At 37.9% G+C, this 21,441-nt stretch overlaps 1 protein-coding gene and 1 long non-coding RNA gene across 2 annotated transcripts in view; both read left to right on the forward strand.

Annotated features, from left to right (window-relative positions):
- Positions 1 to 14,768: 14,768 nt before the first annotated feature.
- LOC127953102 (uncharacterized) overlaps positions 14,769 to 21,441 on the forward strand; it is an 11,484-nt gene continuing 4,811 nt past the window's right edge. The window contains exons 1-17 of the mRNA XM_052551996.1: positions 14,769 to 15,509; positions 16,206 to 16,327; positions 16,444 to 16,476; positions 16,602 to 16,691; positions 16,800 to 16,871; positions 17,408 to 17,496; positions 17,584 to 17,686; positions 17,882 to 17,981; positions 18,193 to 18,245; positions 18,558 to 18,600; positions 19,390 to 19,431; positions 19,518 to 19,547; positions 19,651 to 19,698; positions 19,934 to 19,975; positions 20,062 to 20,091; positions 20,192 to 20,242; positions 20,906 to 20,991. Of these exons, the coding sequence (XP_052407956.1) occupies positions 15,503 to 15,509; positions 16,206 to 16,327; positions 16,444 to 16,476; positions 16,602 to 16,691; positions 16,800 to 16,871; positions 17,408 to 17,496; positions 17,584 to 17,686; positions 17,882 to 17,981; positions 18,193 to 18,245; positions 18,558 to 18,600; positions 19,390 to 19,431; positions 19,518 to 19,547; positions 19,651 to 19,698; positions 19,934 to 19,975; positions 20,062 to 20,091; positions 20,192 to 20,242; positions 20,906 to 20,991 (1,041 nt within the window). The 5' untranslated portion in view covers positions 14,769 to 15,502. The remainder of the gene's footprint in view (positions 15,510 to 16,205; positions 16,328 to 16,443; positions 16,477 to 16,601; positions 16,692 to 16,799; positions 16,872 to 17,407; positions 17,497 to 17,583; positions 17,687 to 17,881; positions 17,982 to 18,192; positions 18,246 to 18,557; positions 18,601 to 19,389; positions 19,432 to 19,517; positions 19,548 to 19,650; positions 19,699 to 19,933; positions 19,976 to 20,061; positions 20,092 to 20,191; positions 20,243 to 20,905; positions 20,992 to 21,441) is intronic.
- Positions 18,872 to 19,296, forward strand: LOC127952497 (uncharacterized). The gene is made up of 3 exons (XR_008152971.1): positions 18,872 to 18,892; positions 18,979 to 19,008; positions 19,112 to 19,296. It is a non-coding gene; the product is annotated as an uncharacterized LOC127952497 (long non-coding RNA).

Here is a 21,441-nt window from a genome sequence, read left to right on the forward strand (position 1 = left end):
AGGTCCGGCCCTCTGTAAATTTTTCATGTTGGAAAATAACAACACACTGCTAAACTCCTCATATGAATGTCTGCATGTAGCTATAATTCATGTTTAGCGTCCGTGGTATGAATATGATCCCCGTGAGATGCTTGAAGAGAACGAGTCTTCAGAGGGTTTTTGAGAGAGAGAGCGAGACGCACTTGTCTTTTCAACTTAATTTGACACTTTAGAAAGTTAATAAAATAGAAAGTTGCGGTTTAGGGTCAGCGTATAGTGTATATAATTAGTTGTATTTATAGGGGTTATTATAGCACAATTATATATTAAGGGTGTTATTTTAGAAACCCCCTGGACCTCACTAATTTTCAAAGAATGGCTACGGCCATGCTTCTTATAACCAGAATAAAATGGCAAGGGACTTTCCGGCTGACATTTGAGCGTAAGAACCCACCTGATTCCCTGACAGCAAGCAGTTTCGGTCCAGATTCGGCCCACATCTGGCCCGCATGGATTTCATGCGGGCCAGATGTGGGCCGGATCTGGGCCGACACTATGTTGCTGTCTGGGTTGAGTCTGACTTATGTGATTAAAGCTTTAGGCCTTCATCTCTTCTTTGACAACATTAAAGTGAACATGACTGGTGTTGAATTCAAGACTGAAATCACCACCCGATTCGAACGTTATCACTCGATTGAATGGGGCGTTATCAGCGGTTATCAGCAGCAGTATCAACTGTTAGTGTCACAAGTTTGTTGTTTTAAAAACATGAGAGCTATCCATGTTTCTTACAGAATGTTTACTATGAGCCATCCTCCCTGGGGTTATTGTTATATTTACCATAAGGCCATGGCACCCATGCTGTGTACACAAAGGACATGAAGGTAATTGTGAGCACAGGTTTGTCATTTTACCTGATACTGTAGTGTATTTTTGTCTGCCATGCATCTGAGGAATCACGCAGTCTTGGGGTTTTGTTTCCAGAAGATAGACTTTATTTCAGAGAGAAGCAAAGCCGAGATCCTCTTTGTGAGAAGATCTCCCGAATGCTAGGTAGCATTATATACCCTATACAGGGCATTTCCAAATAGTCCAACTTTTCCTTATGCTTGCAATTTTGATACCTCCCTAGGGAGAATGGGCCCCCTACTTGTTTTGGTATAAAGAAAGGCCCTTTCTGTATGTCTGACCATATGTTTCTCATCAGTTCTGTACATTCCAGCACGTAGGCATATTCCTTTCTATCCTTTACCTATAGGTTTATAATAGAAAAACAACTAGCAACAAAAATGGCTAGATTCACATTGATTATCATTGATTGATTAAAATCTTATTAATAAAAATCTTCCACATATTCTCCCCTTTGAGACTTAATAAGTCTCACATTTGATTATTCTTATCCAGAGTGCTACTCCATAATCCAGTGATATTAGTTACACTACCTAGTGACTAAATAAGTCACATTGTATTATCACCAGTGACTAGATTATGAAATTCCACTCTGAGGGATTACTGGACCAAAGATCTCTCTCCTTTTTTGACGAGGAGGGAGTAAAAGATCCAGTCTCCCTAATTCCTTCTTTAATAGTACACAATGTTATAAGCGTGAGCGTGCAATTGGTTCAGCATTTGCCTGTGGTTATCACAGTTATGTATAAAAGACATAAAATACATACGTTACATCAATAATTGAATATCACAAGATTATAAAAGTTGATCTTCAGCTCAGATACCTTATGTATCGTAGAGCCTTTTCGGTTACCCTCAAAAATCTATTTTCCATCATCTTGACATCTTTGAATTTAATTTGCTTAGCTGTGGCTTTGACTAGTGCCCTCAAACTTTCCCAATTTAGTTCTAAACTATGCTCCTATTTTATTATCTTTTCCAACATTTTCTTTATCTACCATTCTTAGCCTTTTCAATTTGATCATTACTTCATTAAATGCTCTTTCTGGAGCAGTATTATTTGGTATATAAATACAGCATTGTCCCCAAAACATAACACATACTTTTCCTTCTTCAGTTTACAAATCTCGAGCTTTTCTATTTTGCTCCTTTCATTCTATTTGTTGCATTCAATTGCTCTATTCTCCCTTCTATCCTTCCTACATCCATATTTCCCTTCTCATAACCTTCAAAATTCTTCATCTACCATTACTTGACATTATCTTTCCAATGTTCTTTTCCAGTTCTTGGCTCACATCTACTCCCAAGTATTGTGATCTCAGTAGCAGTCCCATCACTCTCTCACCGTCCCATCACTCTCTCTTCCAGCTTCACCAGGGAGACTCTTTGTGAGTTGTTGCAATTATCTTTCCCTCGTTGGCAAGGGTGGGTCATTACTAGCACGCCCTTCATCCCTCACTTCATGCTGTGTGGAGTTGTTAAAGCTGGTTGGCGTATTTTAAGGTTAGAGATGTGAACTCAGGTGGCACTCTGTAACGGTTTTGCTGATTAATGCAAGGCTCTCCCTTGAGATCATAACTGCACCCTCACTGGTTCTCTTTGATGGAGCGAAGCATTCCTTGGCCTTACTAGAACTGCTGCCATCTGTAAATGGAAAACTTCAGAGATTTTTGTTAGTGTTATCAAGCATGCTAATTTGTTCATCTTGCTAGTCGTCCTTCTTGGTGTGACCTGTGGAAATGTAACGTGGGTTGAGGGCTGTCTTGGCCCCTTTTTGAGCTTTCACAATTCCAGTGCTGTCCTTAGAATGAGAAAAGGGTGAATACCCATTTTTTATAATATAACAAAGAATCAGCTCCATCATGATATGCTGAAAAGAAAGTTAGATGTGGGGTGGACAGAGCAAGCTTGCTTTGCTCTGCCTTCCCATGTTATACGCTGCGCATGTGTGGCAGTGTTTTTCTTTCTGCCACAACAAAGACCTAGGTACTGACCAGGAAATTTAACCAAATTCATCCATGGTCATTATTTTACTGGTCATAAGTTTGCCCTGTGGGCCCACATTCAAATTTGTATACAGCTGTTTTGGCAAATTGATTGAATTGCCTCAGTGTCTCATCAGACACTCTCTTTCATGCCATACAACACCATCATTCATACTTTTTCACACACTTTTACTCCCCTTTTTGGCCAAAAACATATTTTTTCTCAGAATGTCCGCTGATTGTGGACTAAATTATTTTAGCTGTGAAATGGCACATTTTGTGTAGGATAACATGAACCTTTTATGTTAGACTCTACTTAGTGTAGACCTGGTATCATTCCACATAGTTTTAAGATGTCACGCAACTGGGCAATATCAGCCACCATAAAGTTTATTTTAACACCGCTCTATAAACCTCCTTTTTTCTTCTTTCCTTTCTTTTTTAAAAATCTCATAGATTAATTTGTTTAGAATATTAGGCCTAGGCATTTGTCATTTGAGAGAGCCAATTATAATTTCTCAAATGTCACTTGTTTGTCTAATTTAAAGTTTATTCAAATACTTTTTTGTAATTGCTCATGAGCAACTCTGAGAGGAGGATTGGAGATCTCTGTAAATCTTGGATCCATGGCCATCAACATTTCCATCTTGTTATCCCCAGTGATGACAGTATATGTGATTTCATGATTTTGAATTAATTTTTTTTTATTCATTATTATTTTATTCAGTTTTACCTTAGAAAATTACCTTAAACAAAATGGAGTGACCAATATTTCTATTTTCTCAACAATATATATTTTTTCTATTGTTCATCAAGATACCCTTTATTTATTTATTTATTTATTTATTCTCTTTTCCCAAAGCGCTCAGCATTGTTGTCAAGTATTCAGTTATGCAATTTCCCCTAGTTGTTTAATGAAACAGCCTTACTATGCCAAATCCAGCTCCGTGTTTATCTGATTGGTGAGTCAAGTACTCACTTCTGTCTGTCAAAATTATGTTTTTTTTAAGACATAAGGCTGGACTGGAACCTATTGAAAAGCAGATTGAGAGAGTTAGTTAAAACGCTGAATTTAAAGAAGTGCTGTGAGACCAGTGAATAATCAAGATTGAAACATAGTAAATAAGATAATGAAATAAAATAATTAACATTTGAAGCAGTCATAGTGTTCATTGAATATGCAGGACCTGTGCACTGAAAGAATGGAAGTCCTTCTGATGACATCATCAGCCTGGGCTGTTGCACTGGGTCGTCAGGCTGTGATGGCACTTAAAGACCTGATGTTGTGGCGTACAGTCTCCGTTGTTTTTCTGCTTCTTCTCAGTCCGGCTTTTGGTTGCTTTCTGCCAGAGTTTTGCATTTCATAATGTTCTTTTCAATCTCAGGGAAAGTCTCAAGTGAAAGATTCACCTTTTCCTGCTTTAATTCATTCTTTCTCTATGCTGAAGTGTGTTCTTCTCTTTCAGGGGGAACATCCGTCAGCCCCTCCCTCTTCTTCTCTCAGCAGCTGTGTTTGCTGCTTTGCCATTTCTTGACAGACTCCATTTCATTGCTCCCCTTTGTCAAGGCACTGTTCCAGAAGTCATCTGAAATTTTAACACTCAGAGACTGCATTAATCAAATGTACCTATGTAACTTCTGACCAAATTGTTTCTGAGCAGTCAGCTCTTTTTCTAATTTTCACTTTTCAACCTCTTCTTTCAGAGGTCCCTTAGTAAAAACAAAATAATCTGGTTGAAAACAGCAGTTCTCTTATTTTATTTTAGTAAAGCAAGTTCTTCATTGCAGGAAAATAGCAAGCATTTTTTTTTCTTCTTTGCCAGATGCAGAAATCAGATACCTTTATTATCTAAGTATACTGCAATAAAACAAAATAAACCTTCCTTTTAAAACAACATGACATGCGTATGGTAAAATAAAGACTTCAATCATCAATCTTCAATAATTTTTCTTCTATATATGCATACATGATTCAGAATAATCTGGTATTGGTGAATTAATGTTTCCTATCCAACATAAAATAATTCCTATTATTGTAAATAAAATAATTAAATTTAATTATTTAAGCAACTAGTTCCCTTCCTATTGTAAAATGCTTATGGCTTTTGTATCAAAATGTCTATTAACTTGTTCACCCAATCTTGCTTTCATTCCACATTGCACAAGTTATTTATTTTATTTTTTACATTTACACAAGCCCAATCTCTGAAACTCTGTAATGGATTAACTTTCATACTGTGTCCCAGGATAACAAGATACAAATTTTAGATGTCTTCACATATTAGATATAAAGTTTTAAGCACGTGCATCTTTTAAATTCATCTATTAAATAATAAATGCATATCTTATTTTAATTAATTTATTATTATTTTTTATATTCTGCACATCTGCCATCTCTATATTAGTCCATTTCTTGGAATATTTGTATTTTAATTTTTTCTCTAAAACAACCTTCATATAATTCACTTTATTGTTTTAGGGCTCCTGCACTTATCCTTTCTCAACACCAGCCACGCCCGTCTCTGTAACCTAATCACTCCTAAGTGATGGTCCAGGAGGGGAGAACACCTCTTGCTCCAAAGGATATAGAGTCTATTTTCTCACACAAACACAGCCAGTCACCCAGACACTTACATTGAAACGTACATAAATACAGAGTACTCTACACTCTCCTGAGTGACATGTCAGCTCTATCAATCAATCAATCACCTTTATTTATATAGCGCTTTAAACAAAATACATTGCATCAAAGCACTGAACAACATTCATTTGGAAAATGATAGTTAAAGGCAGTTCATCATTGAATTAATTTATGTCATCTCTGTTCAGTTTAAATAGTGTATGTGCATTTATTTGCAATCAAGTCAATGATATTGCTGTAGATGAAGTGACCCCAACTAGGCAAGCCAGAGGCGACAGTGGCAAGGAACCGAAACTCCATCGGTGACAGAATGGAGAAAAAAACCTTGGGAGAAACCAGGCTCAGTTGGGGGGCCAGTTCTCCTCTGACCAAACGAAACCAGTAGTTTAATTCCAGGCTGCAACAAAGTCAGATTGTGCAGAAGAATCATCTGTTTCCTGTGGTCTTGTCCTGGTGGTCTTCTGAGACAAGGTATTTACAGGGGATCTGTATCTGGGGCTCTAGTTGTCCTGGTCTCCGCTGTCTTTCAGGGCAGTAAAAGTCCTTTCTAGATGCTGATCCACCATCATGTCTGGATACGTACTGGATCCGGGTGACTGCAGTGACCCTCTGATCTGGATACCATGGGCATAGGTTTGGTCTCAGCTTTGTTGGAGACACCCCGGGAAACACCCCCCCCCCCCAGAATATCACAATACAGAAGTGAATCTACTTCATCTCATTATATTGTATCCTGACCCCGATATACAAACCTGTATACTGTCCCTAAAGAGCTATTATAACTGTATAATCTCAAAAATGCACTCTCAAAAAATAAAAACCTCAGTGTAGCTCTGTGTAGCTGTTTTTATTTAATTTTTTCTCTAGACTCTTTATCTTACTATCACTGTCTGTTTTTTTTAAGTGGTAAAATATAACTTAATTCACACCATATTTCTGATATTATCGATCAATCTTATCAGATTAACTTTGATCGTTCACTTTTCCGTGAGTGCAGTACACTTGCAAAGCGTTAGCACTCGTTAGCTTGTCATTAGCGTTTTCTTTTCTCCTCTCCTCTCTCTCGCTCCAGTTTTTCACAAGTTCATCAAACAACCGCAGCAAGAACATTTCATCAAGCACGGTGAGTAATGGCTTCGCCTGCTATCATTATTTGTACCTCTTGCCACATGTACAGTTTATCTATCTCTGTCGCTGATGAGGGATTCACATGTGAAAAATGCAGGGAAATAGTTAGGCTGACAGAGAATATTTCAGAATTAGAGACACACATCCAAACTTTAATTGAGGACAGTAAGAATGTTAGGGCTCTAGATACGGCTTTGGATGCGTCTAGCTCAGGGATTCCTGTACATTGTTCGTTTCCGGCAACAGAGCCCCTGCAGCAGGGCAACTGGGTGACGGTGAAGCAGCGTAGTCGTGGGTCAGAACACCGCTCTTCTGTTCCGATCAAAACATTAACAGGTTCTCCCCACTCAGTGATACACCCACTGAGAAACCTGATGAAAGTGCTCTAGTTATTGGTGATTCTATTGTACGGAACTTGAATATAGAGACACCAGCCACCATAGTTAAATGTTTACCGGGAGCCAGAGCGCCTGACATCTTGGCAAATTTAAAAGTGCTGGCTAATGCTAAATGTAAATACAGTAAGATTGTTATTCATGCCGACGCTAATGATGTTCGACTTCGTCAGTCGGAGATCACTAAAAATAACTTTAAAGAGGTGTGTGAACTTGCAAGCACGATGTCAGACACTGTAATATGCTCTGGTCTCCTCCCTGCTTACCGTGGTGATGAGATGCTTAGCATATTGTCATCACTCAATGGCTGGATGTCTAAGTGGTGCCCACAGCATAACATAGGTTTCATAGACAATTGGAAGAGCTTTTGGGACAGACCTGACCTGTTTAAAAGAGATGGTCTTCATCCCTCCCGGGGTGGAGCTGCTCTTCTCTCTAGAAATATGGCAAATAGTCTTTAGAGTTCATACTTGACTAACTGGGGCCCAGGTCAGGAAGCAGACAGACTGGCTAAACCGACCATCTGCTACCTGGCTAAAACCTGATGATTAAATTATTTTAAATGAGTCCACCCCCCAAGATTACTGTTATAAACACGAGCCACGTCTAAAAGGCAAAGGCGGAGGAGTTGCTTCAATTTATAACAACGTTTTCAGATTTCTCAGAGGGCAGGCTTCAAGTATAACTCATTTGAAGTAATGGTGCTACATATAACATTATCCAGAGAAACAAATGTTAATGATAAATCCCCTGTTATGTTTGTACTGGCTACTGTATACAGGCCACCAGGCCACCATACAGACTTTATTAAAAAGTTTGGTGATTTTACATCCGAGTTAGTTCTGGCTGCAGATAAAGTTTTAATAGTTGATGATTTTAATATCCATGTTGATAATGAAAAGATGCATTGGGATCAGCATTTATAGACATTCTGAACTCTATTGGTGTTAGACAACATGTTTCAGGACCTACTCATTGTCGAAATCATACTCTAGATTTAATACTGTCACATGGAATTGATGTTGATAGTGTTGAAATTATTCAGCCAAGTGATGATATCTCAGATCATTATTTAGTTCTGTGCAAACTTCATATAGCCAAAATTTTAAATTCTACTTCTTGTTACAAGTATCGAAGAACTATCACTTCTACCACAAAAGACTGCTTTTTAAGTTATCTTCCTGATGTATCCAAATTCCTTAGCATATCCAAAACCTCAGAACAACTTGATGATGTAACAGAAACTATGGATTCTTCTTTTCTAGCACTTTAAATACAGTTGCTCCTTTACGCATAAGGAAGGTTAAGGAAAACAGTTTGACACCATGGTATAATGAGCATACTCGCACCCTAAAGAGAGCAGCCCGAAAAATGGAGCGCAGCTGAAGGAAAACAAAACTAGAGGTATTTCGTATTGCTTGGCGGGAAAGTAACATATCCTACAGAAAAGCATTAAAAACTGCTAGATCTGATTACTTTTCTTCTCTTTTAGAAGAAAACGAACATAACCCCAGGTATTTATTCAATACAGTTGCTAAATTAACGAAAAATAAAGCCTCAAGTGTTGACATTTCCCAACACCACAGCAGTAATGACTTTATGAACTACTTTACTTCTAAAATCGATACTATTAGAGATAAAATTGCAACCATTCAGCCGTCAGCTACAGTATCACATCAGACAGTGCACTATAGACCCCCTGAGGAACAGTTCCACTCATTCTCTACTATAGGAGAGGAAGAATTTTATAAATTTGTTAAATCATCTAAACCAACAACATGTATGTTAGACCCTATACCATCTAAGCTCCTAAAAGAGGTGCTTCCAGAAGTCATAGGTCCTCTTCTGACTATTATTAATTCCTCATTGGCATTAGGATATGTCCCCAAAACCTTCAAACTGGCTGTTATTAAGCCTCTCATAAAAAAAATTAAAAAAAAAAAACACATCTTGACCCCAACGAACTAGTTAATTATAGACCAATCTCAAATCTCCCTTTTCTGTCCAAGATACTAGAAAAGGTGGTATACTCACAATTATATTCCTTCTTAGAGAAAAATGGTATATGTGAGGATTTCCAGTCAGGATTTAGACTGTATCATAGTACTGAGACTGCTCTCCTAGAGTTACAAATGATCTGCTGTTATCATCTGATCGTGGGTGTATCTCTCTATTAGTTTTATTGGATCTTAGTGCTGCGTTTGACACAAACTGACCACAGCATTCTTTTGCATAGAATTGAACACTTTGTTAGCATCAGTGGAAGTGCATTAGCATGGTTTAAATCTTACTTATATGACCGCCATCAGTTCGTAGCAGTGAATGAAGATGTATCATATCGATCACAAGTGCAGTATGGAGTACCTCAAGGCTCAGTACTAAGGCCACTACTCTTCACGCTTTATATGTTACCCTTGGGAGATATCATCAGGAAACATGGTGTTAGCTTTCACTGTTATGCTGATGATACTCAGCTCTATATTTCTTTGCGGCCCGGTGAAACACACCAATTTGAAAAACTAATGGAATGCATAGTCGATATAAAAAAAATAATAATAATTGGATGACGAGTAATTTCTTACTGCTAAATTCAGAAAAAACAGAGGTGTTAATTATAGGACCTAAAAACTCTGCTTGTAATAACCTAGAACACTGTCTAAGACTTGATGGTTGCTCTGTCAATTCTTCGTCATCAGTTAGGAACCTAGGTGTGCTATTTGAACGCAATCTTTCCTTAGAAAGCCACGTTTCTAGCATTTGTAAAACTGCATTTTTCCATCTCAAAAATATATCTAAATTACGGTCATGCTCTCAATGTAAAATTCAGAAATATAAATCCAGGCATTTATGACTTCAAGGTTAGATTATTGTAATGCTTTATTGGGTGGTTGTTCTGCATGCTTAGTAAACAAACTACAGCTAGTCCAAAATGCAGCAGCAAGAGTTCTTACTAGAACCAGGAAGTATGACCATATTAGCCCAGTCCTGTCATCGCTGCACTGGCTGCCTATCAAACATCGTATAGATTTTAAAATATTGCTTATTACTTATAAAGCCCTAAATGGTTTAGCACTTCAGTATTTGAATTAGCTCCTTTTACATTATACTCCTCTACGTCCGATACATCCTCAAAATTCAGGCAATTTGATAATACCTGGAATATCAAAATCAACTGCGGGCGGCAGGTCCTTTTCCTATTTGGCGCCTAAACTCTGGAATAACCTACCTAACATTGTTTGGGAGGAAGACACACTCTTGCAGTTTAAATCTAGATTAAAGACTAGATTGAAATCTAGATTTAAATATCTTTAACCTGGCATACACATAACATACTAATATGCTTTTAATATCCAAATTCGTTAAAGGATTTTTAGGCTGCATTAATTAGGTAAACCGGAACCGGAAACACTTCACATAACACCCTATGTACTTTCTACATCATTAGAAGAATGGCATCTACGCTAATATTTGTCTGTTTCTCTCTTGTTCCGAGGTCACCGTGGCCACCAGCTCCAGTCTGTATCCAGATCAAAGGGTCACTGCAGTCACCTGGATCCAGAACGTATCCAGACCAGATGGTGGATCAGCACCTAGAAAGGACCTCTACTGCCCTGAAAGACAGCGGAGACCAAGACAACAAGAGCCCCAGATACAGATCCCCTGTAAATACCTTGTCTCAGAGGACCACCAGGACAACACCACAGGAAACAGATGATTCTTCTGCACAATCTGACTTTGCTGCAGCCTGGAATTGAACTACTGGTTTCGTCTGGTCAGAGGAGAACTGGCCCCCCAACTGAGCCTGTTTTCTCCCAAGGTTTTTTTCTCCACTCTGTCACTGATGGAGTTTCGGTTCCTTGCCGCTGTCGCCTCTGGCTTGCTTAGTTGGGGTCACTTCATTTACAGCGATATCATTGACTTGATTGCAAATAAATGCACAGACACTATTTAAACTGAACAGAGATGACATAACTGAATTCAATGATGAACTGCCTTTACCTATCATTTTGAATTATTGAGACACTGTTTTCCAAATTAATGTTGTTCAGTGCTTTGACGCAATGTATTTTGTTTAAAGCGCTATATAAATAAAGGTGATTGACTGTGTAATGCTGAACAACCAAACGTTTTATTAACATAAATTATTATGTACATTAGTATTTACACTAACAAAAAATACTCTGCCACAAGGAAACAAATCTAAATAAATAAATATAATAACTATCATAAACACTATTTACCCTCCAGTACACTCACGTTTATGTTGACTGCAAGATTCCAAGTTAAGGTACAGGATCAATGACATTCAGTTACTTGCTAACGTAGCATTCTATCATCCTGGATAACACATACTATCACCAATTAATACTATTTTCCACGGTAGAATAAAACTGAATATTAAAATGTTTTTACTGGCCTTTGTATGTGGCACAGAGACAGCCCTGGTAACTTACTGTCGGCAGTCGCACACACACACACCACCCGCTCGCTGCTAGTGCAAGCACAAAAGTAGTCCCGGCCCGCGCGTGTAGCCTGTCAGATACCCCAGCGCCAATCAAATTACAGCGTTTCTTGTACTGTCGTCGTGGCCGTTAGAATCGATCCAAATACCAGTGCAAAGATACAAATAGCAGTTCAAAGGAGCTTGCTAAATATTGGTGAGGACAAATTTGTCATCTCAAAATACTGATAGGGACTAGTACCTAGCGTCAACCCCTAAACCTACGCCCATGCTAGTTCCACACACTGCATGATTTTCGGCTTGACATCAGCGTGTGGCACTAAAAGATAAAACTGCTCACCTCAAACTCGTTTAACTTCCTCTTTCACAGATCCGCTTTTTTTCCAGCAAACGAAAGAAAGCTACAACTGCAAAACTGTGATTCATCATGCTCCTTTTCTTTAATCACTAGCGCATGCTGATGACGTTTTATTCTTCTATAAAAATAGGGACTATATTTTATAGGGACTACTGAACAGACATTTAGAAGTTAATTTTAAATGCAAAGTATTGAAAATAAAAATATAACTCTGTAAACACTTGCATTTTTACAACGCGTGAGTCCCATTAGGTAATGAAACATTAGACACACTTGTGGTCTTCAAACTTACTTAAAAACACTTGGACCAAATAATTCAAGCGCAAAGACCGCGAGTGTGAGTATTTGAACAAGGCAAGCGCCTTATAATATTTACATTTGACTGTGACAGTGGCGCCCTCTGCTGCCTCAATAATGTAGGCTAGCATAATAAAGAGCAGGTTAGACTTTTAGTTATTGGAATATGTTCTCAGGGCAGCATTGCATCTTATTGGTTCTCTCAGTCATCCAATCAGCGACAGCAGGAGGCGGGACATGGATTATTTGAATTTTTTTTTTCTCAGGACGCGGGAGACATCACGCTAAGGAGATCGTTGCAGTTAAGGTAATGTTATGTTTTCTGTTGAACTATATTTTATTATTACATTAAAATGTCAAAATAATGAAGTATTTGGATCTTAAGTTAAGGTAATGTTGTGTTTTATGTTGAACTATATTAGATTATTACATTAAAATGTCTAGATAATGAAGTATATATAACGAGTAAGGTTAAAGCTTAATTTTTCTATCGAGCTGTTATTTAACTAGCTAGCTAACTGATGTAAGTAAGCTAAATCGGAACATTAGCTAGCTAGCTCTGAGAAAGGATAATAGCTAATGTTAGCTTATATTCTATTATAACTTTTACTGGCTATAATAGCAAGTTAAGCTGCTGTCATTGCACAATTTTGCTGTGGTATTGTTGCTATTCCCAGAGCATTTTGTCATAGCTGTATAAACAACAAAATGCTTAGCTGCACTTTAGTGCATTTTTGATGCATATATTCTAATACTGGTCTAAGAGCACCTTGTCGTATTTAAATGCAACATTAATTTGCTGCTTTAAGGGTATTTTTGCAGCATGAATTCTAATACTGCCCTCAGGGCACCTTACCGTATCTCCATGCAATCATTTGCTGCTCTTAGCGTATTTTTGTTGCAGATATTCTAATGCCACCCTCAGGGCACCTTACCATAACTCCATGCAATCATTTGCTGCTCTTAGCGCATTTTTGTTGCAGATATTCTAATGCTGCTCTGAGGGCACCTTACCGTAACTCCATGCAATCATTTGCTGCTCTCAGCGCATTTTTGTTGCAGATATTCTAATGCTGCTCTGAGGGCACCTTACCGTAACTCCATGCAATCATTTGCTGCTCTCAGTGCATTTTTGTTGCAGATATTCTAATGCTGCTCTCAGGATACCTTACCGTATCTCCATGCAATCATTTGCTGCTCTTAGCGCATTTTTGTTGCAGATATTCTAATGCTGCTCTCAGGGTACCTTACCGTATCTCCATGCAACATTCATTTGTTGCTCTTAGCGCATTTTTGTTGCAGATATTCTAATGCCACCCTCAGGGCACCTCACTGTATCTCTGTGCAATCATTTGCTGCTCTCAGCGCATTTTTGTTGCAGATATTCTAATGCTGCTCTCAGGGCACCTTACCGTAATTCCATGCAATCATTTGCTGCTATAAGCGCATTTTTGTTGCAGATATTCTAATGCAACCCTCAGGGCACCTTACCATATCTCCATGCAATCATTTGCTGCTCTTAGCGTATTTTTGTTGCAGATATTCTAATGCTGCTCTGAGGGCACCTTACCGTATGTCCATGCAATCATTTGCTGCTCTTAGCGCATTTTTGTTGCAGATATTCTAATGCTTCTCTGAGGGCACCTTATGATATTAGATCTACAATTGGCAGCTCTAAGGGTATTTTTGCAGCATGAATTCTAATACTGCACTCAGGGCACCTTACTGTATCTCCATGCAACATTCATTTGCTGCTCTTAGCGCATTTTTGTTGCAGATATTCTAATGCTGCTCTGAGGGCACCTTACCGTATCTCCATGCAATCATTTGCTGCTCTTAGTGCTGTTATGTTGCGGATATTCTAATGCTGCTCTCAGGGCACCTTACCGTAACTCCATGAAATCATTTGCTGCTATAAGCGCATTTTTGTTGCAGATATTCTAATGCCACCCTCAGGGCACCTTACCATAACTCCATGCAATCATTTGCTGCTCTTAGCGCATTTTTGTTGCAGATATTCTAATGCTGCTCTGAGGGCACCTTACCGTAACTCCATGCAGTCATTTGCTGCTCTTAGTCCATTTTTGTTGTAGATATTCTAATGCCACCCTCAGGGCACCTTACCGTATCTCTGTGCAATCATTTGCTGCTCTCAGCGCATTTTTGTTGCAGATATTCTAATGCTGCTCTCAGGATACCTTACCGTATCTCCATGCAATCATTTGCTGCTCTTAGCGCATTTTTGTTGCAGATATTCTAATGCTGCTCTCAGGATACCTTACCGTATCTCCATGCAATCATTTGCTGCTCTTAGCGTATTTTTGTTGCAGATATTCTAATGCTGCTCTCAGGGTACCTTACCGTACCTCCATGAAATCATTTGCTGCTCTTAGTCCATTTTTGTTGTAGATATTCTAATGCCACCCTCAGGGCACCTTACCGTATCTCTGTGCAATCATTTGCTGCTCTCAGCGCATTTTTGTTGCAGATATTCTAATGCTGCTCTCAGGATACCTTACCGTATCTCCATGCAATCATTTGCTGCTCTTAGCGCATTTTTGTTGCAGATATTCTAATGCTGCTCTCAGGGTACCTTACCGTACCTCCATGAAATCATTTGCTGCTCTTAGTGCTGTTATGTTGCGGATATTCTAATGCTGCTCTCAGGGCACCTTACCGTAACTCCATGAAATCATTTGCTGCTATAAGCGCATTTTTGTTGCAGATATTCTAATGCAACCCTCAGGGCACCTTACCATATCTTCATGCAATCATTTGCTGCTCTAAGCGCGTTTTTGTTGCAGATATTCTAATGCTGCTCTCAGGGTACCTTACCGTATCTCCATGCAACATTAATTTGTTGCTCTTAGCGCATTTTTGTTGCAGATATTCTAATGCCGCCCTCAGGGCAAATTATGACATTAGATCTACAATTCTATACTACTTTGAAGTGGCAAAAAATATATAAAGAGTAAACTATAAGTATGATGTTAATGTAGCATCTCTTTAGGATAATGTATGATCATTTGGGCTTTATGTTGTAGGGATTCCTTTAGTATATCTATAAGTTCACTTATAGTATATTTGCAGTACAAAATAAAACTTAAATCTAAACTATTTATGTACTCAAACTTTACTACTTTTACACTTAAAGTATACATAAAAGTATACTTTTATATACTAAAAAGTGGGCCAATTTAGTCCCAAGAAATATTGAAGTAGTACACTTTATACCACTAGTGCATTGGTATTAGTATACTTACTATGTAAAATATACTTGGGAATTATATTTGAACTTTACTGAAGTTTTTTGTCTTTTGTCTAGTTTGGAAAACTTGACCAACCCAAATGAACAGTAAGTTATTCTTATACTATTTTTTTTCCTAATACATTTTAGTCATATTTGCATCATCTGCATACATAATGATATTGTCTGCGTAATTCGCATATTTACATCTGAACAGGTACAGCACATACTGGTACTTTTTTTAGTTGGTGTTTTTAGTATGATCATATTCATGGACAACATAAGGTCCTGGGCCAGATGCAGCCCTTGCAGTGTTTCAATTACATTTATGTAATAGGCCCATGATGAGGCTGTAGTCTACCAAAAATCAGTGAAATACTGTAACAAGAAACATCATTGGCATGGCATTCAACTCAACACAACTAGGCTATGTATAAATTGCACAATATGTGGCCCCTGACTTGCTTCATCATAGTACATTTGGCTAAAACGGTTGCCCATATTCTCTAGCTGCCCATTTAAGGCTTGTGTGACATCACTAACTCACAGACAGAGAGCTGTAGGGAAGTTAGACTACATATTTTGATGTTTCTCAACAAAAAACATAAAAAACTGGGCAAAAAAGTTGCTAGTCTATAAAATGTGAATTCTAGTCACCAGAGAAAAAAAAACGAAGTCACTGAATTGCCAACAATACTTTACAGTAGTTTTGTATGCTACGTGTACTAGTTGATTGGATTAAATTTGTGCTATTAGCCTAAGTAAGATTACCTATTTTGGGACTTAATTTCTTTATCCATGCAGTCTTAGAAACACTGAAGTCCCAAGGACGTCATCGTGAAGATGTCCTTGGGACAGTTGGGCCATTTAAAGTCTTTCTGGGCAGTTTGGAGGCCCTTGTAGGCCCATCTGAACTTCCAGATGAGGTAATTTTCTATTTCTTTTAAAAAATTATAGGTTGTATAACTGTATCAACTTTTCACTTCAACTTGACTCTATTGTGACTTATTGTAGTTTATATATTTATGTATTACTTCCTCAGGTAATGGATGCCCTATTTTACATAATCAGCAGGGTAACCCATACCTTTATAATACTCTCTCTCACACGCACACACACACACACACACACACATATACATACATCAGATATAGACATATCATAATTTAATGACTTAAACCATTTCTCTTCCTCACTTAGAGCCAGCCTGGGACAGAGCCCATAAATAGCCAGGCTATGCGCCTGATTTTGGAAGGCAGCTCCAGGGCCAGGAGCACTTATTTTCTAAAAGTAAGAGCTATGTGCCTGTTTAAAGTTATTGTTCAGTGGTACAGAATATATTGGGTGTAAAGTTTGTGTATTTGCTTGTTCATGAATGTTTTCTTCATTCCCTGTCAGAAAAACATTCTTAAAGGAGCCAGTGCCATCTTCGGGCCCTACTTGGTGGGAGAGTGCCACTGGACCCTCTTTGTAGGTTGCTGTTAAGTTATGTAGAGACTATTAGGCCCGTTTCACACCGGGTGTGTGGTGTAAGCGTGTCAGCTTCGTGGCGTGTCTGTTTTTATTTCAACTCCAATCTTAACAGGTTAGAACTTGCACACCGCCTGCGTGACAAGCACATCTCAAACGTGTGCATGCTAGGAATAGTACTAACTACTATTTTTCACGCCACACGCAAGCATGTTGGAAGTGTTTCCATACAAAACAGTGAAGAAAAAAATGAAGTGGGGAAAAAAAAACGAGGCATCAGAGACACTTCTGGTAAGCAAAGACATAGAAACGCCATGCAGCTGCCAAGCAACAGACACGCGTCGTTCATGCCATGTGCAAAATAGCATCACACATTAGTTATCATTATTGATGCTATCGTGCCATTCTCATTTGTGGTGTTTGAGCTGTTTGTGGTTGACATTTTAAAATTTCAATGATTTTCAATACAGTAATTTCAAGATTGGTTGAAACTGCCCTTCAGACCTTTCTCATATGTTTTCCCATCTTCTATATAGCATTGCAACTTGAAAGAGGGAACCATTACATACATTGACTCATTGGGGGAGCATCCACAGCGTTGCTCCCAAATCATCGAAAATTGGAGGTACATGGTTTTTGTATTGCACTATAAAATGAGGTAATGAAAACTCAGTAGAGATCTCTTTCATAATTATATTCTCTAATCTTTCAGCTTATTTGCTGCTAGCAGAGGCTGCCAAGGGCCCTGGAAGTTCATAAACAGGGACCATGACTTGCAAAATGACTCTGTGTCATGTGGAGTGTTCTCAATAATGGTACAATTTGGTCATTTTCTGCATAATGTTTCTGTTGTCTTTTGAAAATATAGATATTTTTAGTTTTCACTTTAACTTGAGCAATTTTGAATGGAAGTTGCAGATTAAATATTAATGGATCTTGCCTGCTCTATAATGTTCAGTTATTATAAGTGATGTTATTTAATTAAAATAGACTTTCTGTTGCACTTTTAGTTTGCAGAAATGATCCTCCAGGGACAACAAGGTCACCTCCAATGCCTCCCCATCTCCCAAGAGCGGGAGAGACTTGGGATTTTGTTGTTTAAATCCCTTGGTAAGTAGTATACATTTGTACTTATTGAGCTCTGCTGGCTATCTTTCGCTCCCTGCATTAAGGTTAAGTCACTGATGATTTGGAGTGATAGCTTTAACTAGTAAATTCGGAGGATGTCATACTTTGGACTAGTTATGGCTCTTGAAATATGTGAAGGTTATGGTTGCTTTTAATGTGTTTGTGTTATCCAAAGCATTTTTTTTTTTTTCAGATAGTTCAGGCATTTGTACAGTCTGCTACAAGAAGATGTCAGGGAAGAAAAAGGCAAGTGCTAATGATATTTTATCTAAAGCAACATTCCGCTGTCAGATTAAAGACAAGTACACATCAGACGATTCTTTTGTCACATATTAGTCCAGGGAGTCATTAACATAATCCGTGGGTGAAGAGTGAATCAGCAGTTGAATCTGTGATGACTAGGGGTCACATGTGAAGTGTCATGATGTGTTGATAAGCCAAACTCCACCTCATCAGGGACTGGGACTTAATTTGAATGACTCCCATGACTGGTCTGTGACAAAAGAATAATTTGATATGTACTTTGCATAACTATTTATCATGCAAAATCTTTTGCAGGAGACATGCTCATTCTGCTCTACAGAAAAGAGTCCAAAACCAGGTAGGACAACACACACACAAACAGACAGGTTTGTTTACGAAGGCTACTCTTAGTTGGCCCCAGTGTTGTTACTGATGTTAGTTGGATTGCAGTGGCTAGACATACTGTATTTCATATTCTATTTATGCACGTTACATTAAACAAGCAATATAACGTTTCATACAGTGCCCAACAAATTTGTAGGCACCCCTGTTGAAGGTGGCTGAAAAATTTCCAATTTCTAATGTAGATTCTTTTCATGTTTTAACAGAGGCAGAAACAGCTGAGATGGAGACTGCAGAGGCAGTTGAAGGTAAAACATGTGTTTCAGAGATTTTATTCGGTTACTCACACACCCTTTTTTTCCTAAGAGTAACATTTTTTTTCACGTCTCAATAGTAGCAAAAACGAAGGTGGAGTTTGTTGCAGGTAAACAATTAATTAGTTTTTTGAGTTATGCAGGATCATCATTTTTATTTATAAAATGTGAATGTCAATTTGACGTCCTGTCTGCTATGTGCAAATGATGCAGATACATCAGATGCATTTGAAGAGGAGGAGACAGCATCTGAGAAAATGGGTATCGGTATATAATATTATGATACTGTACTCTATATTAAATACTGTACTTTACATACAGTATTTTATATTCTTTTCATGCACGTTACATTACACAAGAAATTTAATGTTCCATTTAGGACCCAACAAATTTGTAGGCACCCATGTTGAAGGTGACTGAAAAACTTATTGAAAATCACAATTTGAGAATGTCATATATTTCCAATGTAGATTCTTTTCATGTTTTAACAGAGGCAGAAACAGTTGAGATGGAGACTGCAGAGGCAGTTGAAGGTAAAACATGTGTTTCAGAGATTTTATTCAGTTACTCACACACCCTTTGTTTCCTCAGAGTAACATTTTTTTTCACGTCTCAATAGTAGCAAAAACGAAGGTGGAGTTTGTTGCAGGTAAACAATTAATTAGTTTTTTGAGTTATACAGGATCATCATTTTTATTTATAAAATGTGAATGTCAATTTGACGTCCTGTCTGCTATGTGCAAATGATGCAGATACATCAGATGCATTTGAAGAGGAGGAGACAGCATCGGAGAAAATGGGTACCGGTATAATATTATGATACTGTACTTTATATTAAATACTGTACTTTACATACAGTATTTTATATTCTTTTCATGCACGTTACATTACACAAGAAATTTAATGTTCCATTTAGCACCCAACAAAATTGTAGGCACCCATGTTGAAGGTGACTGAAAAACTTATTGAAAATCACAATTTGAGAATGTCATGTATTTCCAATGTAGATTATTGTGTATTAACATGTATTAACAGAGGCAGAAACAGCTGAGATGGAGACTGCAGAGGCAGTTGAAGGTAAAACATGTGTTTCAGAGATTTTATTCAGATACTCACACACCCTTTGTTTCCTCAGAGTAACATTTTTTTTCACGTCACAATAGTAGCAAAAACAAAGGTGGAGGTTGTTGCAGGTAAACAATTAATTAGTTTTGTTGAGTTATTCAGGATCATCTTTTTTATTTATAAAATTTGAATGTAAATTCAAATGTCTGCTATGTGCAAATGATGCAGATACATCAGGTGCAGAGGAAGAGGAGAAAGAGGAGGCATCGGAAAAAAAGGGTATATAATATTATGATACTGTACTTTATATTCTATCTATACATGTAAGTTGGATAGGATGGACTTAACTTGCTGGCACACATATACAACGTTTGGCTCAAATAAGATATTTTGTAATCCGAGTGAGTATAGAAGGAGCAGAACACACTATACTATTTATACTTTATGTGGTGTTATATGGACCTGTGTCTGCAATGAAGCTTTATTATTATGTATATGCACGACTCCACATCTCATTCCTGTAGTATTAATCATCTCTAGCATCTGGATTTAAAAAGAGCATGGGACTTATGTACAAAGCTTGTGTAATCACAAAGCAGCTGTGCACCTCTTCTCATGCACACATACAGATGTACATAGACTACTTGAACGTGAGTGTGCAGTCATGTAATACAGGCCGTCTCTGTTTTCAATGCCTAATGAAGATCCGATGGGATTGAAACCTTGCATTTTTTTCAAGTAAATAAATATCCTTTAGGAGCATAAACACGGGGCAGAATACCTCTTCTACTATATTTGATACCATTGATTTTTTTGGGATGTTGCACACCACTCTACTCTCTAATTTGAATAGGGGTGCCAATAAATATTTCATTATTAACATTGGAATGACACTGAGCTGAAATAACATTTAACAACATGTGTATGTATTCTTTATTGAAGATGGATTCTATGTGGATAGCCTGTTGAAGGTGGCGTCTTCAAAGAAAGCTAAAAGGTTGGTAATGCTACAGCTAGAGTTGGGTTGGGTGGGTGTTCCTTTTTATATGACAAACTGACTTGATAGAGGCAAGAGTGCAGATAAAATCAGTAAAATGTGTGTTATGTGCCTAATGCAACTAATGCAAAAAACAGGTAAAACTACAAACTATGTAGAGTAGAGTAATGAGTAATGGCTTATTTGTCCAACAATATGATGTTGTTCACTTAAGCCTCATGGTTTTATAGATGATCTTTGTCTACAGATATGTTGGTTTTTGATGTTCACAAAAAATGATGTGTTATGATTGCACAGGCACTTTGTTTCAGTAGAGGAGCTGCAGAGGAGATGCTCTGCACCAGAGAAATTCTCTGGTCACCTCATGGTGACTTATTTGAGGAAGGCAAAGGGGAAAAAAAAGGAGCTTGTGAGGGAATTGAAAGAGGCAGGGGTGCATCTGAGTCCGTATGGCTCAAACACTACAATGTGCACCAAACTA

The sequence above is a fragment of the Carassius gibelio genome, chromosome B3 (genome assembly GCF_023724105.1).
Source record: "Carassius gibelio isolate Cgi1373 ecotype wild population from Czech Republic chromosome B3, carGib1.2-hapl.c, whole genome shotgun sequence".
Classification (NCBI taxonomy): Eukaryota; Metazoa; Chordata; class Actinopteri; order Cypriniformes; family Cyprinidae; genus Carassius; species Carassius gibelio.